This window comes from Artemia sp. Qi Xiang Cuo, chromosome 13, assembly GCF_049724085.1.
Source record: "Artemia sp. Qi Xiang Cuo chromosome 13, ASM4972408v1, whole genome shotgun sequence".
Classification (NCBI taxonomy): Eukaryota; Metazoa; Arthropoda; class Branchiopoda; order Anostraca; family Artemiidae; genus Artemia; species Artemia sp. Qi Xiang Cuo.
In genome coordinates, this window is record NC_142806.1 from 33,782,249 (window position 1) to 33,805,232 (window position 22,984).

The following is a 22,984-nucleotide window of genomic DNA, read 5'->3' on the forward strand; positions in this document are numbered from 1 at the left end:
TTCACTTTCATCAATGAATTTTCCTTGGGCATGATCCGTCCTGACCGGGAAAAATCACGTTCAACGTCAACGTTCCCATGCGAATGCAGAGAGCTACTTTTACTATCTTTGAAGTAAATGGATATTCTGTCTGTCCTTGATAGTTTTTCAGACTAAAACCGAGTTCCATAAAACATCAATCGTCAACGAAGTCATGTTCTTAGGCAAACTCGGTTCCAGCTGGAACAAGTTCCATTCATCACTGGCAGCTTCAGTATTCACAAGGAAAGGCATAAACCCAACGATTTTCACAAAGTCGCTTGTTCTTGTCTCCGGATTTGAATCATCCAGCCGCAGGCACCGGAAATGCTGAAGGGCACTTTGACTTAGTGATTTCTTTTCAATATAGCGGCAAGCGGCCATGTAAGCAGTTCTGGCACTACTCCTGAAGTTCAGACCATCAACATTTTGTACCTTCGACAGGCATTCTTCCACGATGTCACCGCATGCTACTTTATCAGATGGAAGAAAATCCCCGCTTGAATGGGAGAGCTCAGAAAGTTTTTTTTTTCTTCTGAATATCAGTCAAAGCACTTTGCTTGACAAAACGACTGGCAGTCATCATTACTTGTCGACGCATTTCGTCATACAGAATGTGGATAGGTGGTTCTTTACGTTGAAACAGCTCTATGAACAGAGTAAATAGGTTTCCAAAAAATATGACAAAGAGAACTAATTCTTTGGTTGTGGTACATTCGAGACTGCTAGATATCTCTCGGTATCCGCTGGACTTCATCGTTTCTGGTCTTTTCTGAGGGATGAATTTCAGAAAATACTCACCGAGAGCACCCCATTGCTCATCAAGTCTCTCAGCTGAAACAAGGTTTAGCCAACGAAACGAGGGTTAGCCATCGACTTGGCACATGTTTCAGAAAACGACATGGAGAAGCTCCACATCTTCACAAAACATGCAGTTTTACAGTTTGAAACGTTTTAAATAAAACTCTTCCACAGTTGCATCGCTTGTCCTTTACAAGGAAAAAGACGACAATAGCAAGTGGTTTCCATCTGATGGCAAGAAAAATATGAACTATATGAACCTTTTTTCTAAACCATGAACCATTTATGAACTTAGGTTAAAAATATGAACTTTTTTCATAATTATGAACCCAGTGGGAGGCCTGCCAATATTTTTGTACTTGTTCAATTGCTGGAGTCACAAGCTACTGCGTAGTTTTGCTTTCACCCCAAATTTTCACGTAAAACGAAACAACACGGCCTTTAAAAAGGTGTTGTCAATTGAAAACCAAAGGTAGGAAAGGTCAAGAATCTTCCCTGATCTTTTTATTGAACAATATCAGAACAACGTCACATAATCATAACAAAACCCAGAAGGATTTGTCAGATCTCAACCAAACTTAGTCAGTGGTTACTTTCGATGTATTATTTCTACCTTTTGTTTGACCTATGCAGGTAAGGAGGAAGGACGACCCTAGTCTCTTTTGGAAGACATGTTTCAAAAGAAATCGTCACATTCCAACAAAACTCAGTGGGCAGTAATAGATAGAGTATGAGTTGCGCCTTTTTGGGCTTGGAAACAAGCCAACCTCTATGGGAGAGGAGAATTTCTAAATACTTGCCTCCAGAGCATCTGCCATACGAGATCATCAAATGTCAATCATACTTGGTGTAAGGTAAGTTATATGGTCTAGATATACCCTTTGAGATCCAAATTGCAGCTACTGTGTGAAGTGAGAGAGAATAAGTGTCAATTTAAGCCTTTTAGGCGTTTGGACATAGTTCGTCCTCTGCAGGGGTAGGAGGAGAAGATCTCTAAAATCAAGTTACCAGAGCATCTAACAGAAAAAATGGTCAGATCTCAAACAAACTTAAAGGGAGGTAATAGTTAATATCCTGGTTATACCTATTGGGGACCAGAATCCGAACGACATTAGGGAGGAAGAGAAAGATAGGGATCCTACATATCCTTGTCAAGAAGACTTCTAGCGCAAAAGGTTATTGGATAGGGAGGGCGGTAGTCAGATTCCAATCAAACTTGGTGGGAACTAAGGAAGAGGGTTGCACCTTTTAGGACGTCACACACGTAATCCAATTTACATGGGGTGTTATCAAAATATCTACCAGAAGGGGTTACAGATCTTAACGAGACTAGATGCTTATTTGGAATTGTTTATTGAAATAAACATCAACAAACATACGAATTAAGTCATTTAGGTCCATTGAAAACTAAAAATAAGTCTTAATTATTCCCTTTGGATATCAGAATCCAATCCAAACTCAGCGGGGATGGAAACAAGATCTATATATTTGGGTTATCAGAACGATAACCAACGGTTAGTCGGATCTCAGCCACACTCAGTCTGAAGAAACAACTTACGTGATATTTCTGCCTTTTTGAATCAATGACCGATTCAACCTCTGTGAAGGAGGAAGAACAAAACTAATCTCTTGCACCAAAAACATCTTTCAGAAGGAGTCGTCAGATTCTAACTCAACTCAATGAAGCATAAGAGCAAGTATTCTTATTGTGCCTTTGAGAATCTGGACCATTCTGGATTTTTTTTTTTTTCGGGGGCACGAGAAAGGGAAATTCTAAATTCTGTCAATGGCACATATACAAAAAAGTAACATCAGATCCTAGCCAAACTTGGTGCAAAATATGATTAAGCTAAATGCCCTAGTGTTGCCTTTTGGAGATCCGTATCTGGCCCGAACTTTCTATGAAGAGGAGTTTCCTCCATTCTTCTCATCTTGACCTCTACCAGAACAGGTTGCAATGCATGGGTAGAACTTGGCTATGAGAGCTGGTCTCCTCCTTGTACTTTTTTGGTGTCCAAAAATGATCCTACTTCTGTGGATAATAAGAGAAGGGGTAAGTTCTTGTGGTAAGCACATTTGAAAGAACCTTTTCTGTATTGCAACAAAATTTGATGGGAAGTGACAGGATTTGCACCATGTGGTTTTTCAGAGTCCAGATAGGATCAAATCTGTTTAGGAGGAGGGGTTCTACAGCTTGTTTATTTGGATATCTATCGGAAGATACTGTTCAAACTCAGCCAAACTTGATGAGAGGTAGCAGCTAATGTCTTTCTTTGCTTTTCGAAGGCGTGGGACGAATCTGACCTCTGTGCAGGAATGGAAAGTAACACAAAGTGTGAGGAAAGTACGTACATATCTCCACATTGTTTCTTTTGCAGGTTCCCAGCCTGTAATGATCTCTACCTCAGTGAGGAAGAAAAAGAGGTTTCTAATTCTTATCATAATCATATCAAACTTGCCAAAAAGTAAAATCTAGATCCGTGGTTGTCCTGATCTGATTAGGACCTGATCTGCCTGTACACCTGATTTGACATCGGTGGGGAGGATAACCAAAATTTCTTCATCAGATAGAATCCATTCAACAAACCCGGCCAACTGCTGCAATTATGGATTCAGGTAAACGTGCTCGATCCGACCTCTGTGAGAAAGTGGTACATTTACATATTCCACGTGCATAACAATAGCCTATTGAAACTAAACTAAACGTGTTAGACATTAACAGTGAAGTGACAGTTAAAGACATTAACTTATGTTACGCCCTTAGAAAGCTCAAGCCCAATCCTATAGACACTCTCTTGCGTTGCTCTGCAACTGTTATTCATGGGTCACAGTTAATGTAACACTTCACGGGGCCTTGGCGCCTGAGGTTTGCTTAATACTCATCTTAAGTTTTATATTGGCTTTATACTTTCCGCGGAAAATCTGTGTAAATTAATTTAATAAATAAATATTGGACCATTGAATAATAAACCACTTTCGGTACTTATGCATTATACGGGCCCCACGAAAGAAGTCAAGTTTGGTTAATGCTAATGAAATAAAATAGGATAAATATAGAATAGTTTAGAAACAAATTTGGGCTATATATTTGCACATTAGGGGGGGGGGGGGGGGGGGGGTAAAGCTTAGCATATATTAAATACATAACCTAACCTAACATAGGTACCTTCCCCCCCCCAAACCCCAAAAAACGATCGTTTAAATATTATAAACTCGATAAGAAACCACGCTTTGCAATCAATTTAGATAGCAAATACCCGTTTGACGGGTCTCCATGTCTGGTTTCCTTATACAGTATATAGCGGTGGGTACCGCATAGTGCATAAGCACCCCACTTTCTTATAAGCAATGTCAGTGGACTGCATGCTAGGATGTCCTTAAACACCTTATCAAACTTAATACAGGGATTCCCTGTTTCCATGTTCGCAACCCTTTTAATCATAAACTTGATCTTGTGCCTTCTTTAGAACAAGGTATAAGATCAATCACTGAAATACATACATAGAACATTATTAGTGATATTATGATAATATTTATTTTTAAATCAATTGTAAAATCACTCCCAGTAACCTCTCATAGTCAAGGAATGTACGCTTCTCTGGTTAGGCGCCCCTGCTTGAACGTGCAAGCAAACACAAGATATGAAATAAATGTTAGCCATATAAATTACCAATGCCGCTGATTTTACCTTTCTATATTAGGGAGTTATCCGATTTGGCAAGCATACAGCTTAAATTCAAAACCAAGTCTTACCGTTAAAGCGCCACAATTGCCCGGGTGAATTACTCTGTCGTCCAAATTGGTAAGGTTCTTTTTTTCTTCTTTCAAATCCAAACTAGAATAAATGAAAGCTGAATTTCAGAATATTGCCTTTGCTTCTTATTATATTTCTTATGCTTAATCGAGAACTAAGTTTTATATCAAGATGAAAAGAAATATACAAATAACACAGATTCTCCATTAAAAAATTGAAAGTTATGTTTGGCTCAAAAATGTCGACCGTTTAGAAAATACTATAGCCTATAGAGTGAATAAACAAAAAAGGGCAATCTTTGGCGCTCCTCCCCTCCCCAAATACCCCAAATTTTTTTTCAAATCTTCCTTACAATTCCTTATATTTGTCATTTAAATCACCAACCAACCCATTCGGCACCTTCCTACCAACTTGACTGTTTTTTTTTTCATTTAAAACAAAAGAGTGAACTTTAATTTTTTTTTTAAATATGAGTAAATTAAACACTTTTCTTAGCTTTGATAAACCGTATCATTTTGACAATTACTACATATTTCGAAAACAGACACTAAAAGTAAAGAAAAAGCCAAAAGATAGAAAACATTATTTTTTTTAACTTTTTTATGAGGAGAAGGAGAGACTTTTAAGAAATTTGGAGGTTGGGGCTTCCTGTGTATAGATGCACACAAACAGATTAGGCAGCATTCATCTAAGATCCAAGGCAGTTTAAGTGGAGAAAAAACTCGCAGCGAGAATTTGGCTTTTCAGAAAATAATACTCGTTAACTTGTACTCACAAGTATATCATGAATCAATTGTAAGACATTCAACTTGGCCCAAAAACAACAGTTTTTTCATCAGAAAGTAAGGAGCAGCATTACAACATAAAGTAAACAGAAATTATTCCGTATATGAGAGGGCCTGTTCCGTCTTCAGCCCTCGCTTTTTATGTTAAAGTCTTAAAGTTCTTTAAAAATATTTCTCATTCAGATTCAACGGCCCTTGTCTTTGAGCAGTCTTTCTTAAAGTATTGTGACAAAAAGTCAAGCTTTAGCGTAAAAAGCGAGGGTTGAGAAAGCCAGCCTCCCTCATATACGGAATGATTTCTGGTCGTTTTAAGTTTTACTGTTGTTCCTTACTTTCAGCTAAAAAAACTTGTTGTTTTGTCATTTAATTTTCGACCATTTTTCAAATCATGCCAGGAAATCCCCTTCCCTCCCCCCTACCATGATAAATTTTCCATGGAAAATACCCCCCCCCCCCATAGAAGACTCTCCCCATGGACGCCTTCTCCCCTCAGAAAAATCCTTTCAAAATATGTCCATATATTTCCCAGCAACAAATACTATATGTGAAGAATGGGCAAATTGCGTAGCATACAGCCCTTTCTCCAGGGACAATGGGTGTCATGTCATTCCCAAAGGCATAGTTATTGGACTTTAAACTATGAATCAAATGTTTATCTCAAACTTTTGATCGGATGTATATGGGGAAAAGGGGACACAGAAGGGGGGCTAGTTGCCCTCCAATATTTTTGGTCACTTAAAAAGGACACTAGAAGTTTTGATTTCCGTTCAAATGAGCTATCTCTCGATCTTATAGAACCATTGATCCGATACTATCACCGCTGAAAAAAAAAAAAAAAAAAAAAAAAAAACACATCCGTTTACTTTCTTCTAGCAAAAAAATACAACATATTTTTGGATAGGAGCTTGAAACCTCTATATTATGGTTATCTGAAATGCTGAATCAAATGGTGTGATATTCATTAAGATCGCTTTACTTTTTGAGGATGTTTCCTCCTTTTGCGAAGATCAGGCAAATTCTCAGCCTCGTAGCTTTTGATCGGTAACATTAGACTTAATAAATTTTATACATTTGGAATCACCATAAAAAGCCAATTCTTCGATGTATCCATAAAATTCTGTTTTTTAGAGTTTCGGTAACTATTGGGCCGAGTCGCTTACTTTTGATATTAAAAGGTCAATTTTTTAAGAAGATAAAAACGTTCTGAGACGTTAGTCACCGACCAGACTCGTACGAAGCGCAGAATCGTATAACAGACGGATACTCCGGGCACGTGCATTCCGTGAAATATCGAATTTGTTGCTGAATTAACGACGAGGACCATACTACCTTTTAATCACAGAAGAACAAGAATGTATACAGAAATGAGGACTTTATAAGTCAGTGTGTAAAATCAATGCTACACGAAACGAATTTTCGGTTTATTCCTCTTTTGCAGTACTGAAACATGCGCCATGACAGACAGTACAGGCAAAAGCGCTGCCTATAAAAAAGGCTTTGATCCTTAAAATTATCCTAAAAACTATCATGAAGAGTATATTATTAAAACAAGGAAATTATCAAACTTAAGGAAGACCAGTGTCCTCTTCCTGTCCCCCAAAAATTCGGCCTGTGTGTGAAGTAAAAATTGGTGACCAATTCATGCACGCCTAGACGGGAAGTAAAAACCTCGTGGCGGAAACTTCATTTCGCCACCCCTTTCGACGCCCCTACGATATTCCAGTAGTCCGCTTGCATTGGAGAAAAAAAAAAAAAAAACACATCAGGATATCAAGCTCTTTTTTAAAATTCCCTAAAATTCCTTTTCGTAAGTAACTTTTACTACTAGTGTAAACATAAATTGAATTTATCATCATTCCTGAATCAGCTTTTGAATTTGAGTGAAAACGTTTTTTCACTGTACAGTTTCTTTTCTTCCAGAACTCGCTTCTTAAATTTCGTTTACTGGTTTGACTGGGAATTGCAGTATTCAAACAGGGGATTCCACGCATTCAACTAAGGATTTTCCAGTATGGAGATTTCAATGGTACAGTGTTTATGTTTCCAAGCCTATCCACTCTGGAAATGCACAAAAAGCCCCATTTTCGGGGCCATATACCACTTTACGATGACGTTGTTAAAACAAACTTATACTGAGCGCATAGATATAAACCTTAGCTTTCAAATGAGCTCTTAACCAGCTTACTAACACATTCCATTGCCCAGCCAGTACAATAGATATAAAAACGAAAACAAAAAAAGATACATCGGGGTTTCAGGTTATTTTTCAGAATTCCCGATAAATTGTTTTTACAAGTAACTTTTAGTGTTATGATAGACATTAATAACAGTTGTTATTCCTGAATCAAAATTATATGATTTTTTTGGCAGTTTTTCAACGCAATTTTTAGTTTTCATTTACGAGGCTGGGAGGGGGAGTATACAAGAGGAGGGATTATAAGCCTCCCGCTAAGGATTTTAGACCACCAGCTTACCAGCCTTTCAACTTCAGTTGGTGCCATATGGCTTTACGATGGCGTTATCAAGACAACTACACAAAACCCTTCTAGACATGATCAAGGTATTTGAAATGAGCTATTACACATCTCTCTACGATTTTGTGGTAGCCTTCTAGCCCTGGCGAAAAAATAAATGAAAAATAAAAACAGGAAGACGCGTCACTGCCGATTTTTCTTGTTTTTCAAGAGAGGAGAGTGGCTCATAACCTCCTGTATAGGATATTCGACCATTATGATTATTGTGATTCCGATGGTGCACTTTTCATATCAGCCGCCATTTTGGAGGAGTTTAAAGCTTTTCTTAAAGGTTTCTGAAAAATTTTTCCGCAATAAACTTTTACCATTAAGATGAAACTATATAATAGTTATCAATCCTGAATCAAAATGCATTTTTAACTTCCGGTTACTATGGGCTGTAGTTCACTCTTTACTAGGTTGCAGCTATCGCTGTAACTAGGATGGAAGTAAAGTGAGGCTAAAAGGATATTGGAAACTATATTGAATCAAATGACGGAGCTTACTTTCTAATCTATTCCCCAGCAATAACAGTGCGTCCATAAAAGAAAGCGGACTGCTACTATTTCAACCCCTTTCAAAATAAACAAATTTACCTTCGTTTAACGCTCTTGTATTTCTCATTTTTAGCAGTGTTTTTTTAGCAATTATATTTTGGGATGATTATTTTCTGGACTGAAAGGTTGTTTCACATTAATTTAAGTCCAGGGAGGCCGAAAATAACATCGAAATTGAATCCATCATTTAGTACCCCTTTTCACCCTAAACAAAGTCAGAGGTGGAAGAAGGGAGAAATAAGACTCTTAATTTGTGCAGTAGTCGCACCCAAATGAACACCAAAATGTTGAAAAAAAAAAATTGCTTAATAACATGTCCAAAATTGCTTGAAAGCGCCCGTGCAGAAAACCCCTTTTTGGGAAACAGAAGGAGAAAGGGAGGAGGAACCTCGAATTTGAATTTTAGCAATATTTTCTGGATTGAAAGGTCGTTTCCTATTAATTCAAGTCAGGGGAGACCGAATTTAGCATTGGAATCAAAATATTATATCATTTAGTACCCAATTTCCGCCTTAAGCGAAGTCATGCGGGGGGGGGGGGGTGAAAAATCAGAATCTTAATTTGTGCAGTATTCACACCCAAATGAACACCAAAATGTTGAGAAAAATTGGCTTATTAACATATTCAGAGTCACTCGAAATCGCCCGTGCAGAATTACCCCTTTTTCGGGGAAAAAGGGGGGAAAGGGATGGGGAACCTCGAAATTAAATTTCAGCAATACTTTCTGGATTAATAGGTCTAAGGCCTATTAATTCAAGTCAGGGGAGACCGAAAATAACATTGGAATCAAAATATTTTATCATTTAGTACCCACCCAATTTCCAAATGAACCCAAATGAACACCAAAATGTTGAGAAAAAATTTGCTTAATAACTTATCCTAAATCGCTTAAAAGCACCCGTGCAGAAATACCCATTTTTCGGGGAAAAGAGGGGGAAAGGGAGCGAAGCCTCGAATTTGAATTTCGGCAATACTTTCTGGATTGAATGGTCGTTTCCTGTTAATTCAAGTCAAAGGAGACCGAAAATGACATTGGAATCAAAAAATTCTGAATTAGTACCCAATTTCCACCCTAAGCAAAGTCAGAGGGGGGGGGGTCAGAATCTTAATTTGTGCAGTATTCGCACCCAAATGAACACCCAAATTTTCAGAGAAATTGGCTTAATAACATATCCAGAGTCACTTGAAATCGCTCGTGGAGAAATACCCCTTTTTTCAGGGAAAGGAGGGGAAAATACGCTTCATTATTATCTTAGCGGCTCTGTCCTGTATCGTCAACAGATGGGTCGAATCTGGCATATAAGCTCAAATACGAGCTATCACCATTCCCACCTGCCCTATTTGAGTCTCATGAGGCAAGGTGCCCGGCAGATAAGGCTTCACTTGCAGCTGATATATCGAAGCAGCCCAAAACTTGAGCTTCAGCTAATGCCAACAAAACATGCCACTGTGTCGTATATGACGGTTGGCTACTTCATTCGGTAGGATGGGGCACATTATCCGTTTACGGAGAGGTAGCTTCTTCTTACGTAGCTTTTATACGGAAGTATTTAGCATTAGCTGACGTCATTTTTGACGGCTAAGCAACTGGGTCGACTATCAAAAATAATGCCAATCAGAAGCAAACAAAACTAAAACAGTGTCTATTATCAGTTTCACTTCTGCCACGAAGCTTGGTCGTAAGAAAGAAGACTTTCTTTCCGACTCTGACAATAAGTCAAATATCATAAAGCTGATAGCTGGGAAAGTCGTGGAAGCCGGGTCTCAAGTACAAGCAAGAAGCCAAAGGTGATGCAGACATTTTAATAGCAAAACTGCACTTTCTCCAGCCAAGAAGAGGGAGCCCAGCTTGATTGGAGATGATACGACTAATTGATCTTGCTGATACACTTTGCAAAAACAGAGTAAGCACCTCTTTATTTCCAGACTGAAGTTCCTGCTGACCCTAAACAGATTTTTGACATTTGCTACTTGAAGATGAAGTTACCATCAGAGGTTACAAAGTCACTGTTGTTCGTTCACGCCTTTGCAGGATGTGACAATACTTCAAAGCTTCGGTGCTGGCAAAGCTTCAGTACTGAACGCCCCAGCTGATGCTAGGTTTTTCGAAGCTAGTCAGATATTTTACTGCTCTTCAGCGGACAATGAAGAACTTATTGCGACAAGCTGTTCTACGCTTGTACAGAGCTAGATTCGAAGAATCGTTACCTGAAAGGTGGCGATCTTCTGATGTTCTCATCCCCTCCCCTATGCTAAAGGGTGAGTGTGAAAAAAAGAGTGGGAGAGTCAGGACAGACCTTAAAGAGAATTTGAAGAAAATGTTCTGTTCAGATTTGAACTCTTTTGCCCCGAAAAAAAAAACAAGAAACCCCAAGAAAAAAATGTCTTTGTCAGAAAAATTATCCCCCCCCCTTCACTTCTGAAGTCAGGTTGATACTAATAGAGGCCCAATATTAGTTCATATTTGAGTTCACGGGTGTGAAAATTGCAATGAAGTTAAAACCAAACGTAGGCCAAAACCGTAAAACCAAAAGTACTCCAATAGCAAAAAAAGGCTGCTTCCATCCTTTTCTGACCTCACTTAGGGTGGAAATGGGGTAAAAAAGATACAATTTTCAAAAGATACAAATACTTCAAAGCTTCGGTGTTGGCAAAGCTTCAGTACTGAACGCCCCAGCTGATGGTAGGTTTTTCGAAACTAGTCAGATATTTTACTGTTCTTCAGCGGACAATGAAGAACTTATGTCGACAAGCTGTTCTACGCTTGTACAGAGCTAGATTCGAAGAATCGTTACCTGAAAGGTGGCGATCTTCTGATGTTCTTATCCCCCCCCCCCTATGCTAAAGGGTGAGTGTGAAAATAAGAGTGAGAGGGTCAAGACAGACCTTCAAGAGAGTTTCAAGAATATTTTCTGTTCAGATTTGAACTCTTTTGCCCCGAAAAAAAAAACAAGAAACCCCAAGAAAAAAATATCTTTGTCAGAAAAATTATCCCCCCCCTTCACTTCTGAAGTCAGGTTGATACTAATAGAGGCCCAATATTAGTTCATATTTGAGTTCACGGGTGTGAAAATTGCAATGAAGTTAAAACCAAACGTAGGCCAAAACCGTAAAACCAAAAGTACTCCAATAGCAAAAAAAGGCTGCTTCCATCCTTTTCTGACCTCACTTAGGGTGGAAATGGGGTAAAAAAGATACAATTTTCAAAAGATACAAATACTTCAAAGCTTCGGTGTTGGCAAAGCTTCAGTACTGAACGCCCCAGCTGATGCTAGGTTTTTCGAAGCTAGTCAGATATTTTACTGCTTTTCAGCGGACAATGAAGAACTTATGTCGACAAGCTGTTCTACGCTTGTACAGAGCTAGATTCGAAGAATCGTTACCTGAAAGGTGGCGATCTTCTGATGTTCTTATCCCCCCCCCCCTATGCTAAAGGGTGAGTGTGAAAAAAAGAGTGGGAGAGTCAGGACAGACCTTAAAGAGAATTTGAAGAAAATGTTCTGTTCAGATTTAAAACTCTTTTGCCCAAAAAAAAAAGAAACCCCAAGAAAAAAATTTCTTTGTCAGAAAAATTACCCCCTTCCCCCTCTCTTCACTTCTGAAGTCAGGTTGATACTAAAAGGCCCAATATTAGTTCATATTTGAGTTCACGGGCGTGAAAATTGCAATGAAGTTAAAACCAAACGTAGGCCAAAACCGTAAAACCAAAAGTACTCCAATAGCAAAAAAAGGCTGCTTCCATCCTTTTCTGACCTCACTTAGGGTGGAAATGGGGTAAAAAAGATACAATTTTCAAAAGATACAAATACTTCAAAGCTTCGGTGTTGGCAAAGCTTCAGTACTGAACGCCCCAGCTGATGCTAGGTTTTTCGAAGCTAGTCACATATTTTACTGCTCTTCTGCGGACAAGGAAGAACTTATTGCGGCAGGCGACAAGCTCTTCTACGCTTGTACAGAGCTAGATCCGACGAATCGTTACCTGAACTCCGAAGCCGTCTGTTCATATCAACAGTAGTCAGTGTGGTTAGTTTTGTCCACCCAAACGGTTCCTGCCCACGCCTGCTGTTGCAAAGTACCACTACCTGCGTGTTTATTTTCAAATGATGACATGGCTGCGCTCAGCCACAGCTCTAGTACCTGAAGACTAAGGCTGGAAACTTTTGCAAAGCGGGTATTATACCCATTATGACTGATATACTGTCTGTTCCTGAAAGGCTTCTCAAACTGATTCACAGTAGCTGTAAAGGTGACTGTGATAGCATTCGATGCACTTGCAAAAAGAGTGACCTTTTCTACAGCATTGCTTGAAACCAGTGCAATGGAACAAGCTGCCTCAACATTTCTTTGGACCATTATGAACCAATATGATTAATATTTGAGTTCAAGGGCGTGAAAATTGCAATGAAGTTAAAACCAAGCGTAGACCAGAAACGTAAAACCAAAAGTATGCCAATAGCAAAAAAGAGTGCTTCCATCCTTTTCTGACCTCCCTTAGGATGGAAATGGGGTAAAAAGATACAATTTTCCAATTCTGATGTAATTTTTGGTCTCCCAGACTATAATTAAAGGGAAACAACCTTCTAATCCTGGAAACATTGCAGAAATTTAAATTTCCCCCCCCCTTCCCCTCTGTTCCCTGAAAAAAGGGGATTTCTCCCGATTTTAGATATGTCATTAAGAGATAATATGTTATTTCTGAATATTTTGACGGCAAAAACATTTCTTTAACTCAAATGCCGGGTCAAAATCATATTTTTACTGGACTAATAAGCTTACACTTGTTACTTTCCAGACAATCGACAATCAGACAATCATTACGTACAACAATCATACAATTCTACTAAATTATTTTGCATATCCCAGTACTCCTTTTTGTTACTATTGGTGCACAATTTAATAAATAAGTCATTTATATAAAACTGCAGACAACCTAAAATTTCTCAAGATTTTAGACTGATTAATCTAGAAAAGAGTTGACCAAACCCGTCAGCCTATTCCCTTTCCTTACATGAATCTACAATCAATATTTATCATGCTTAGTCTACTAAAAATAAACAGTAGTTCAGAATCGCATTAGGCAAGAGGCAATTACCAATAGTCCAGCGGAACGAACTCGTGGAGAACAAATATGATTATCTTAGGGCTACTTTTGTGGACACCGTGACGTCTCTTTTCCTTTAAGGCTTTTATAACATTCTTTGGGATTATAAAGACTCTTATAAGACTCTTTAATAATCCTGTATAAAAGATGGGCTGCCACTTTCCCAAACTACCTTGCGCAAACGCTGAAGTACAAACAGCTATTCACTGAAAAGACAATGTGCTGAGGTCATAAATAACAATTGTTAATATATTACTCAAATAGCTAACTACTATACTATTACTACTAACAACTGATCGCACAAACAAGCGACCTGAGGCCAACAGAGCGGTGCACGCTCCTCGTTTTCCAAAATCTTTAAAGCTTTAATCCTTCTCACGAAGTTTCAATTCACTTTACACATTTCCTTACGACCTCTCACTACTCCGTTCCAAGGAAGTTTGGCTTTTTATTTGCTCCCCGATGGATGGAATAGACTGCTCAATTATCGTACTTTCATAGCCAGCCTAATATGCCAATGAATATTTTCATATTTATTACAGTCATACAAACAATAAACAGAATACTTAAGAAGATACGTTACACAAACAATAAAGAGAGTCTTAGCCGAGTTTGAGTTGAGTAACGATATTAGGACCGTTTTATTGAAGGATTTGATTTTAATTTTCTCGCTCTTTATTGTAAGTTGAGTTTTATCTTTGTTCTATTTTTTTGTTTTACTGAGGCGACCATTAGATGTATAGCCAAAATATTCAATTAGTTTCCTTCTAAAATTCAAAATTTCCTCCATGCATTATCCTCCTTATAGTTTGTATGATGGGAAGGCAGTGGTTTTCGTTGTTATTTATATTAGAGTAATGTACAATAATTATCGCACACATTTTGAGAAATATGAGAAAACACAAAAGACAATTTGATATGACGGTTGATGGATGGTTTTATAATATATCAGAAAAGACACTGCTAGGATTGATTTTAGTTAAGTTTCATGATTCCACACCAAAGAATCAAGATTGCACGTTTTTGTTGAATTTTTCTCAGTGAAAACAAACATGGAACTATCCTTTGAAAGCAGATTTATCTTTTTTCTATATATAAAAAAAAAAAAAAAAAAAAAAAAAAAAAAAAAAAAAAAACTAAAATTTAACGATCTGGTAACAATATAGTGTCACAATTGCTTTTTTCGTTTTTTAATAACAGATACAAAATAATACGACCGGAGAGACAATATTGTCGGGTGTCGAAAAATGAACCCATGTTGGACGCATGTCTGAAGAACAAATTCTAAAGAGGGCCACAGAAGTCAATTTAAAACAGAAAGCAAGGATACCCCAAATACATTCTGTGCTTCCTGTAAAACACGGATTTGAAAAGGTCGATATTTCTTTAAACTCGGAGTGGGGCAGGGGGGGGGGGTTGCTTGCTGCAGAACAGCTATAAACTGAGTGGCTAGGCTTTGTTAATTATCCCAAGCACCAAAAATGGGTTCAATGAGTATTAGGTAATGTCAATGCGGTAACATAATTGGGATCATAATACCATCCAGGAGAGCCAACCCCCCCCCCAGAAAATTTATCCACACGCAAAATTGAGCAGCCAAAGAGAAAGTACAAAATTGGAACCTCAAAATGTCAATCAGATGTCCTAAGGGGCAACAAAAGGACCAGATATCAAAAACAGTTTTAGGACAAGGCCTGGTTGCAATCCAATTAGTTTCGACTTGTAAAAAAGAACTAGAACTCTCAATTTTCGACCGAATTAGCATCCTCCGAAGTTTCTACGACCACGAGGGGGAGGTTGGGGATAAGGAAGGGACAGCACCCATCCTATACGGAATAAATTTTGCAAATTTTGGGGTTTAATTTTACTCTTTACTTTCATAATATCAACGTAGACCAGAAATATTCCAAGAAATGAAGGGATTAAACATCAATTTCTAACTCCAGCCACCCCCCACCTCTTCCTTAGAACTGTTTATGAATTTATCTGAAGGCTCAATGAGAGTTAAGATGTTTTGGCATTAAAATGCACCCTTTGAGCAAACACCCCCTCCTAAGTTTATAGGACCACCCTTCCCATAAAAACCTTATATTTTAACAATGGGCAACGTGCAAAGCTTACAGGCCTTTGCCTGGGGGCTGGAAAGAGGGTTGTCAAACCTGGAGGCATGGTTATCTGACCTTTGGACTATTTTGAACAGAGCGGCAGTAGTAATCAATGTTATACTTCTACGACTTTATGTTCCATCCTGTGTTATTTGCGTACGGCACGTTCCCTGGCACCTTTCCAAGACAGATTACCAGACTAGCTATTAGGAAAGGTTTTTTAGGGAAAGCTGTCAATCACCCATGTGTTATCCACAGTTCCATTTTTGAAGTCTGTGGAAACAGTTTGATGTGTTCGGGGAAATTACGATCCTTGGCGTTTGATTGACATTTGGAAAAAAGGGGTAATTAGTGATAGGATAAATTTTTAACATGAAATCTCTGAATAAAATATTTTGTCAAAGAGAGTGACTATCCCCATGCATATAGGTAATACTTCTACAGGGCATTACATCTTTTCAAAGAGAGTGAGAGGAATCCTCTCACATAATGGAATTTGAGGGTCGATAAAGTGAAATTATGTCACTATTCCAGTTTTTCTAAACCAGTATTGCCTATAACTTAATGTATTCAAATATTTTTTGATAACTTGATACGTGATTTGAATAAAGCCCAGTATCGCATACACTATTAGAGATATCAAAATGATATCTCATTTGCATTCAAAAGTATGCGACTAAAAACATGTTTTTATTTATTGGATAACTGAAAAAGAACCATAGCTTTGATCAATGCTTCGATGTTTGACTAAATCTTCAAATTTTCAACGTTTAGTATTAGGTGGGATTTTCTTCAAACAGCTTAGAAACAAACTAGGCCGACTTTTATAGGCTGAATTTTGAACGGCTCAGTGAGCCCTAATTCATCTTTTCTCAGATTCAAAAGGATGCGATATCTTTCGGGGGGAGGGGCATTTTTCCATGTCTTGTCTCAGGGATATTTTCCGTGGGGATTATTTTCCTCGGGCCTGTTTTTTCTGGGGGTGGGGTAAATACCAGCTACCGAAAAAGGATATGGAAAGATAAAAAATACCGCTAATACTTTAAATGTATCAAACAAGGCATGCTCAATGCAGATTAAAACCAGAAAAGAACAGAAACGCCTAAAAATAAGAAATTTTTCAAACAGCTTAGAAACAAACTAGGCCGACTTTTTATAGGCTGAATTTTGAACGGCTCAGTGAGCCATAATTTGACATGCCTGAAATCATGAATTAGAATATTTAATTGACTGTTTGGGGATTTTCTTACCTAGGTTTTTTAGGTTTTCGTGTGTTTGACTCCTGGGGTTTATTATTTGAGAAGTTAACTCTAGTATTTTGTGGTTTTACGCGCCTGAAATCATGAATTAGAATATTTAATTAGCTGTTTAGGGGTTTTCAGACCTAGGTTTTTTAGATTTTCGTTGATGTTTGACTCCTGGGGTTTATTATTTGAGAAGTTAACTTTAGTATTTTGTGGTTTTACGTGCCTAAAATCATGAATTAGAATAGTTAATTACCTGTTTAGGGTTTTCAGACCTAGGTTTTTTAAATTTCGTGATTTGACGTGCCTGAAATCATAAGTTAGAAAAGTTAATTATCTGTTTCGGTTTTCAGACCTAGTTTTTTTAGATTTTCGTGGGCGTTAGGTTCCTGGGATTTATTATTTGAGAAGTTAACTTCAGTATTTCATAGTTTGACTTGCCTGAAATCATGAATTAGAATATTTAACTGGCTGTTTGGGGGATTTTCGGACCTAGGTTTTAATCGGAATAGTATCCTCTCACATAATGGAATTTGAGGGTCGATAAAGTGAAATTATGTCACTATTCTAGTTTTTCTAAACCAGTATTGCCTATAACTTAATGTATTCAAATATTTTTTGATAACTTGATACGTGATTTGAATAAAGCCCAGTATCGCATACACTATTAGAGATATCAAAATGATATCTCATTTGCATTAAGCTAACTTAAGTTCGTTAGCGTTAGCAGCTTAGTTTCCAATGGTTTCACAGATTCAAAAGGATGCGACTAAAAACATGTTTTTATTTATTGGATAACTGAAAAAGAACCATAGCTTTGATCAATGCTTCGATGTTTGACTAAATATTCACATTTTCAACGTTTAGTATTAGGGGGGATTTTCTTCAAACAGCTTAGAAACAAACTAGGCCAACTTTTATAGGCTGAATTTTGAATGGTTCAGTGAGCCCTAATTCATCTTTTCTCAGATTCAAAAGGATGCGATATCTTTCGGGGGGGGGGGCGGGGGTAATTTTCCATTTCTTTTCTCAGGGATATTTTCCGTGGGGATTATTTTCCTCGGGCCTGTTTTTTCTGGGGGTGGGGTAAATACCACCTACCGAAAAAGGATATGGAAAGACAAAAAATACCGCTAATACTTTAAATGCATCAAACAAGGCATGCTCAATGCAGATTAAAAACCAGAAAAGAACAGAAACGCCTAAAAACAAGAAATTCTTCAAACAGATTAGAAACAAACTAGGCCGACTTTTTATAGGCTGAATTTTGAACGGCTCAGTGAGCCATAATTTGACATGCCTGAAATCATGAATTAGAATATTTAATTGACTGTTTGGGGATTTTCTGACCTTTTTAGAGGTTATTACTGATCCGAGTAAAACCGAAACCAATATACCTCATTCTTGTATTCTAACTTAACTTGTAGGAGTAGGACTTCATTCCATCGACTAAATCAGTTTATTCATATATAATTGTGAACAAAAGGACTATTTGTTCTCCGTATTATTCTTCTTCTTCTTATCATGCGCCCACGCCTCCTTCTCACTCGGGGTCAGTTGACGTCTTAATATCCGGTATAAATTGCATATTCCACTTGTTCTCCATACCTCATAATATCCATCATGAGTGATATAGTGGGAGTCATCGATCTGAGGCTCCCGATCTAGACATGAAAATTAAAAGACTTAAATTATATGGAATTTGTATAAGCTGTAATGGACAAAAATTATTACTTCACGATCGATCTGATATACATAAAGATAATGTATTAAAAAAAGACCATTATAACTTTTGATTTTTTTTTGTTCAAACATTTATCTCAGAAATATTTTAAATAAGTAACAATTTGTCTGTGTGAATACTTTTCGTTTAAACTTAAAATACGCTAAAATAAGGTTCTCATGAAACTATTGCAATTTCTATAAAAAAATGACTGAATTACAAAATCAAAATTAAATTGCATTTACTACTTTTCATTTAAACTTAAAATACGCTGAAAGATGGTCCCAATGAAACTTTTGCAGTTTCTATAAGAATGAACGAATTTCAAAATCAATTTAATTTTTTTCTTTGAATACTTTTCATTTAAGCTTAAAATAGGCTAAAAGATGGTTCCCGTGAAACTATTGCAGTTGAGATCAATTTGATCAACTACTTGGTGCCCATTAAAAACGACATTTTTGTGTTAAATAAGTAGTTTTTGTATCTTTTAAAAGAGCTTTAAGGAGTTTGAGAGACTCAGTACGCTAAAAGACAGTTCCCGTGAAACTATTGCAATTTCTGTAAAAATGAACGATTTTCAAAATCAAATTCAATTTTCATTGAATACTATTCATTTAAACTTAAAATACGCTAAAAGATGGTTCTCGTGAAACTATTGCAGTTTCTTTAAAAATGACTGAATTTCAAAATCAAAATGAATTTGCATTTAATACTTTTCGTTTAAACTTAAAATACGCTAAAAGAAGGTTCTCATGAAACTATTGCAATTTCTATAAAAATGACTGAATTACAAAATCAAAATTAAATTGCATTTACTACTTTTCATTTAAACTTAAAATACGCTAAAAGATGGTCCCCATGAAACTTTTGCAGTTTCTATAAGAATGAACAAATTTCAAAATCAATTTAATTTTTTTCATTGAATACTTTTCATTTAAGCTTAAAATACGCTAAAAGATGGTTCCCGTGAAACTATTGCAGTTGAGATCAATGTGATCAACTACTTGGTGCCCATTAAAAACGACATTTTTGTGTTAAATAAGTAGTTTTTGTATCTTTTAAAAGAGCTTTAAGGAGTTTGAGAGACTCAGTACGCTAAAAGACAGTTCCCGTGAAACTATTGCAATTTCTGTAAAAATGAACGATTTTCAAAATCAAATTCAATTTTCATTGAATACTATTCATTTAAACTTAAAATGCGCTAAAAGATGGTTCTCGTGAAACTATTGCAGTTTCTTTAAAAATGACTGAATTTCAAAATCAAAATGAATTTTCTTTTAATACTATTCATTTAAACTTAAAATACGCTAAAAGATGTTTCTCGTGAAACTATTGCAATTTCTATAAAAATTACGGAATTAAAAAGTCAAAATTAAATCGCATTTACTACTTTTCATTTAAATTTAAAATACGCTAAAAGATGGTCCCCATAAAACTTTTGCAGTTTCTATAAGAATGAACGAAATGAATTTGTATTTAATAATTTTCGTTTAAACTTAAAATACGATAAAAGAAGGTTCTCATGAAACTATTGCAATTTCTATAAAAATGACTGAATTACAAAATCAAAATTAAATTGCATTTACTACTTTTCATTTAAACTTAAAATACGCTAAAAGATGGTCCCCATGAAACTTTTGCAGTTTCTATAAGATTGAACGAATTTCAAAATCAATTTAATTTTTTTCATTGAATACTTTTCATTTAAGCTTAAAATACGCTAAAAGATGGTTCCCGTGAAACTATTGCAGTTGAGATCAATTTAACTACTTGGTGCCCATTAAAAACGAAATTTTTGTGTTAAATAAGTAGTTTTTGTATCTTTTAAAAGAGCTTTAAGGAGTTTGAGAGACTCAGTTGCCTGATTCCATGTTGTTTTTTCATACGCATTTATATTTATAATTTTCATGTTTTTGATTTTATGTTGATGAAGAATTTAAACACATCTTCAACTAGTTATTTTTTTTTGTTCGGCATAGATGAAAGGTCCAATATCTCAGTTAAACTAAGAGGTTACATTTTGACATCGTATGACAATGTACTGAATTTTAAGGTTTTCTTATGCAAGAGTCGGAACACACACACAAACACACACGGACACACACACACACAAACACACACACATGTTACCAAATTCCACATTATTGCATAGAAATACCAAAATCATAGGTTAGGCTAGCCTATGAAAACCGAAAAGAACTTAGAATAAATAATCAAGTCAAACTCAAAACGGGGGGGGGGCTCTGGAGTTCCCAGCATTATTTAAAAAGCTACTCAACGAGTTTAAGGAAATAAAATCGTCTATTTGCGTTCCACTTCATGCTTCAAATTGTAAGAAGGAACTGAATATACATCATCCCATTTTTATGGCATTTTATACATTATATCTTGGAAATTAAGTCTCTTCATATCAGTATACATTACATCTTGGAAATTAAGCCTTCTCATCATTATTCTGCAATTCAATCGCTTAATACCCCGAGCATATGCGAGTCAAATTTCACTTTAAAGTGCTGACGTATCTGATGAAATAATTTAAGTCGTATAATCAATTTGGTTTTGTTGAATGGTATGGAAAAATGGTATTTGTTAAATATTCGGGGAAAATACGAGTAGAAAAAATCCTGCACTACAGATAAGGCTATTGTGTTGTTTTTTTTCTGAACTTTCTGAGGGAGGAGGGCGGGGGTAACTAGGGCAACAGTCCAACCGTTGACGGTTTTAGGTATCCATGAATAAAGTCTCAGGCAAGTGACCCTAAACTTAAAAAAGTGGAAATTGGCTCAGATTGCTAAACCGCGCTGAGACAATGAATAGATACTATTGGAAAAGTGATTGGAGACGCCAGGCATCCGTGAACAAGAGCTAAATTGAGAGAGGATTTCTTTCAAAAATCTTTTCCAATGTAACTAAAAGGCATCTGTCTTTGTAATTAGAGAAATGCTCTTTAGCGTATTTTAAGTTTAAATGAATAGTATTCAATGAAAATTAAATTTGATTTTGAAAATAGTTCATTTTTATAGAAACTGCAATAGTCTCAGGGGAATCATCTTTTAGCGTGTTTTAAGATTAAATGAAAAGTATTCAACGAAAATTAAATTTGATTTTGAAAATCGTTCATTTTTACAGAAACTGCAATAGTTTCACGGGAACTGTCTTTTAGCGTACTGAGTCTCTCAAACTCCTTAAACCTCTTTTAAAAGATACAAAAACTACTTATTTAACACAGAACTTTCGTTTTTAATGGACACCAAGTAGTTGATCAAATTGATCTCAACTGCAATAGTTTCACGGGAACCATCTTTTAGCGTATTTATAGTTTCATGAGAACCTTCTTTTAGCGTATTTTAAGTTTGAACGAAAAGTATTAAATGCAAATTCGGGCATCGCGCTTGAGTTGCACGGGGGTTCAGTTAAAGGGGATACAGTTACACAGGGGTTTTAGTTAAATGGGGTCGAATTGTAGTATAGGGATTCAGTTGTACGGGGTTTCGGTTATACAAGTGTTCAGCTACAGGGGAGGGTTCAGTTCCCGGGGGTATAGTTCAGTTGCACGGGGGGTTCAGTTACATGCGGGGTTCAGTTACACGGGTTTAACTCAAGAAATTATGAAAAAAAACGGGCATCGCGCTTGAGTTGCACGGGGGGTTCAGTTAAAGGGGATATAGTTACATGGAGGGTTTAGTTAAATAGGGTCGAATTGCACGAGGGTTCAGTAGCACGAGAGTTCAGTAGCATAGGGGATTCAGTTGGACGGGGTTTCGGTTACACAAGGGTTCAGCTAACTTTATTTCATTTTTAAGGTTAATTTACATGAGGATACGTGCGCGCACGTAACCTCATGTAAATTAACCTTAAAAATTAAATAAAGCTATTAAATAATTTTCATTGAATACTTTTCATTTAAGCTTAAAATACGCTAAAAGATGATTCCCCTGAAACTATTGCAGTTTCTATAAAAATGAACTATTTTCAAAATCAAATTTAATTTTCATTGAATACTATTCATTTAAACTTAAAATACGCTAAAGAGCATTTCTCTAATTACAAAGACAGATGCCTTTTAGTTACATTGGAAAAGATTTTTGAAAGAAATCCTCTCTCAATTTAGCTCTTGTTCACGGATGCCTGGCGTCTCCAATCACTTTTCCAATAGTATCTATTCATTGTCTCAGCTCGGTTTAGCAATCTGAGCCAATTTCCACTTTTTCAAGTTTAGGGTCACTTGCCTGAGACTTTATTCATGGATACCTAAAACCGTCAACGGTTGGACTGTTGCCGTAGTTACCCCCGCCCTCCTCCCTCAGAAAGTTCAGAAAAAAAACAACACAAAAGCCTTATCTGTAGTGCAGGATTTTTTAATCGTATTTTCCCCGAATATTT

General features: G+C 36.7%; 1 protein-coding gene across 1 annotated transcript in view; it reads right to left on the reverse strand.

Moving 5' to 3' along the window:
- The window catches only part of LOC148945217 (uncharacterized), a 221,612-nt gene that overhangs the window by 111,983 nt on the left and 86,645 nt on the right, over positions 1–22,984 (reverse strand). The window contains exon 5 of the mRNA XM_089099108.1: positions 4,573–4,654. Within this exon, the coding sequence (XP_088955234.1) occupies positions 4,573–4,654 (82 nt within the window). The remainder of the gene's footprint in view (positions 1–4,572; positions 4,655–22,984) is intronic.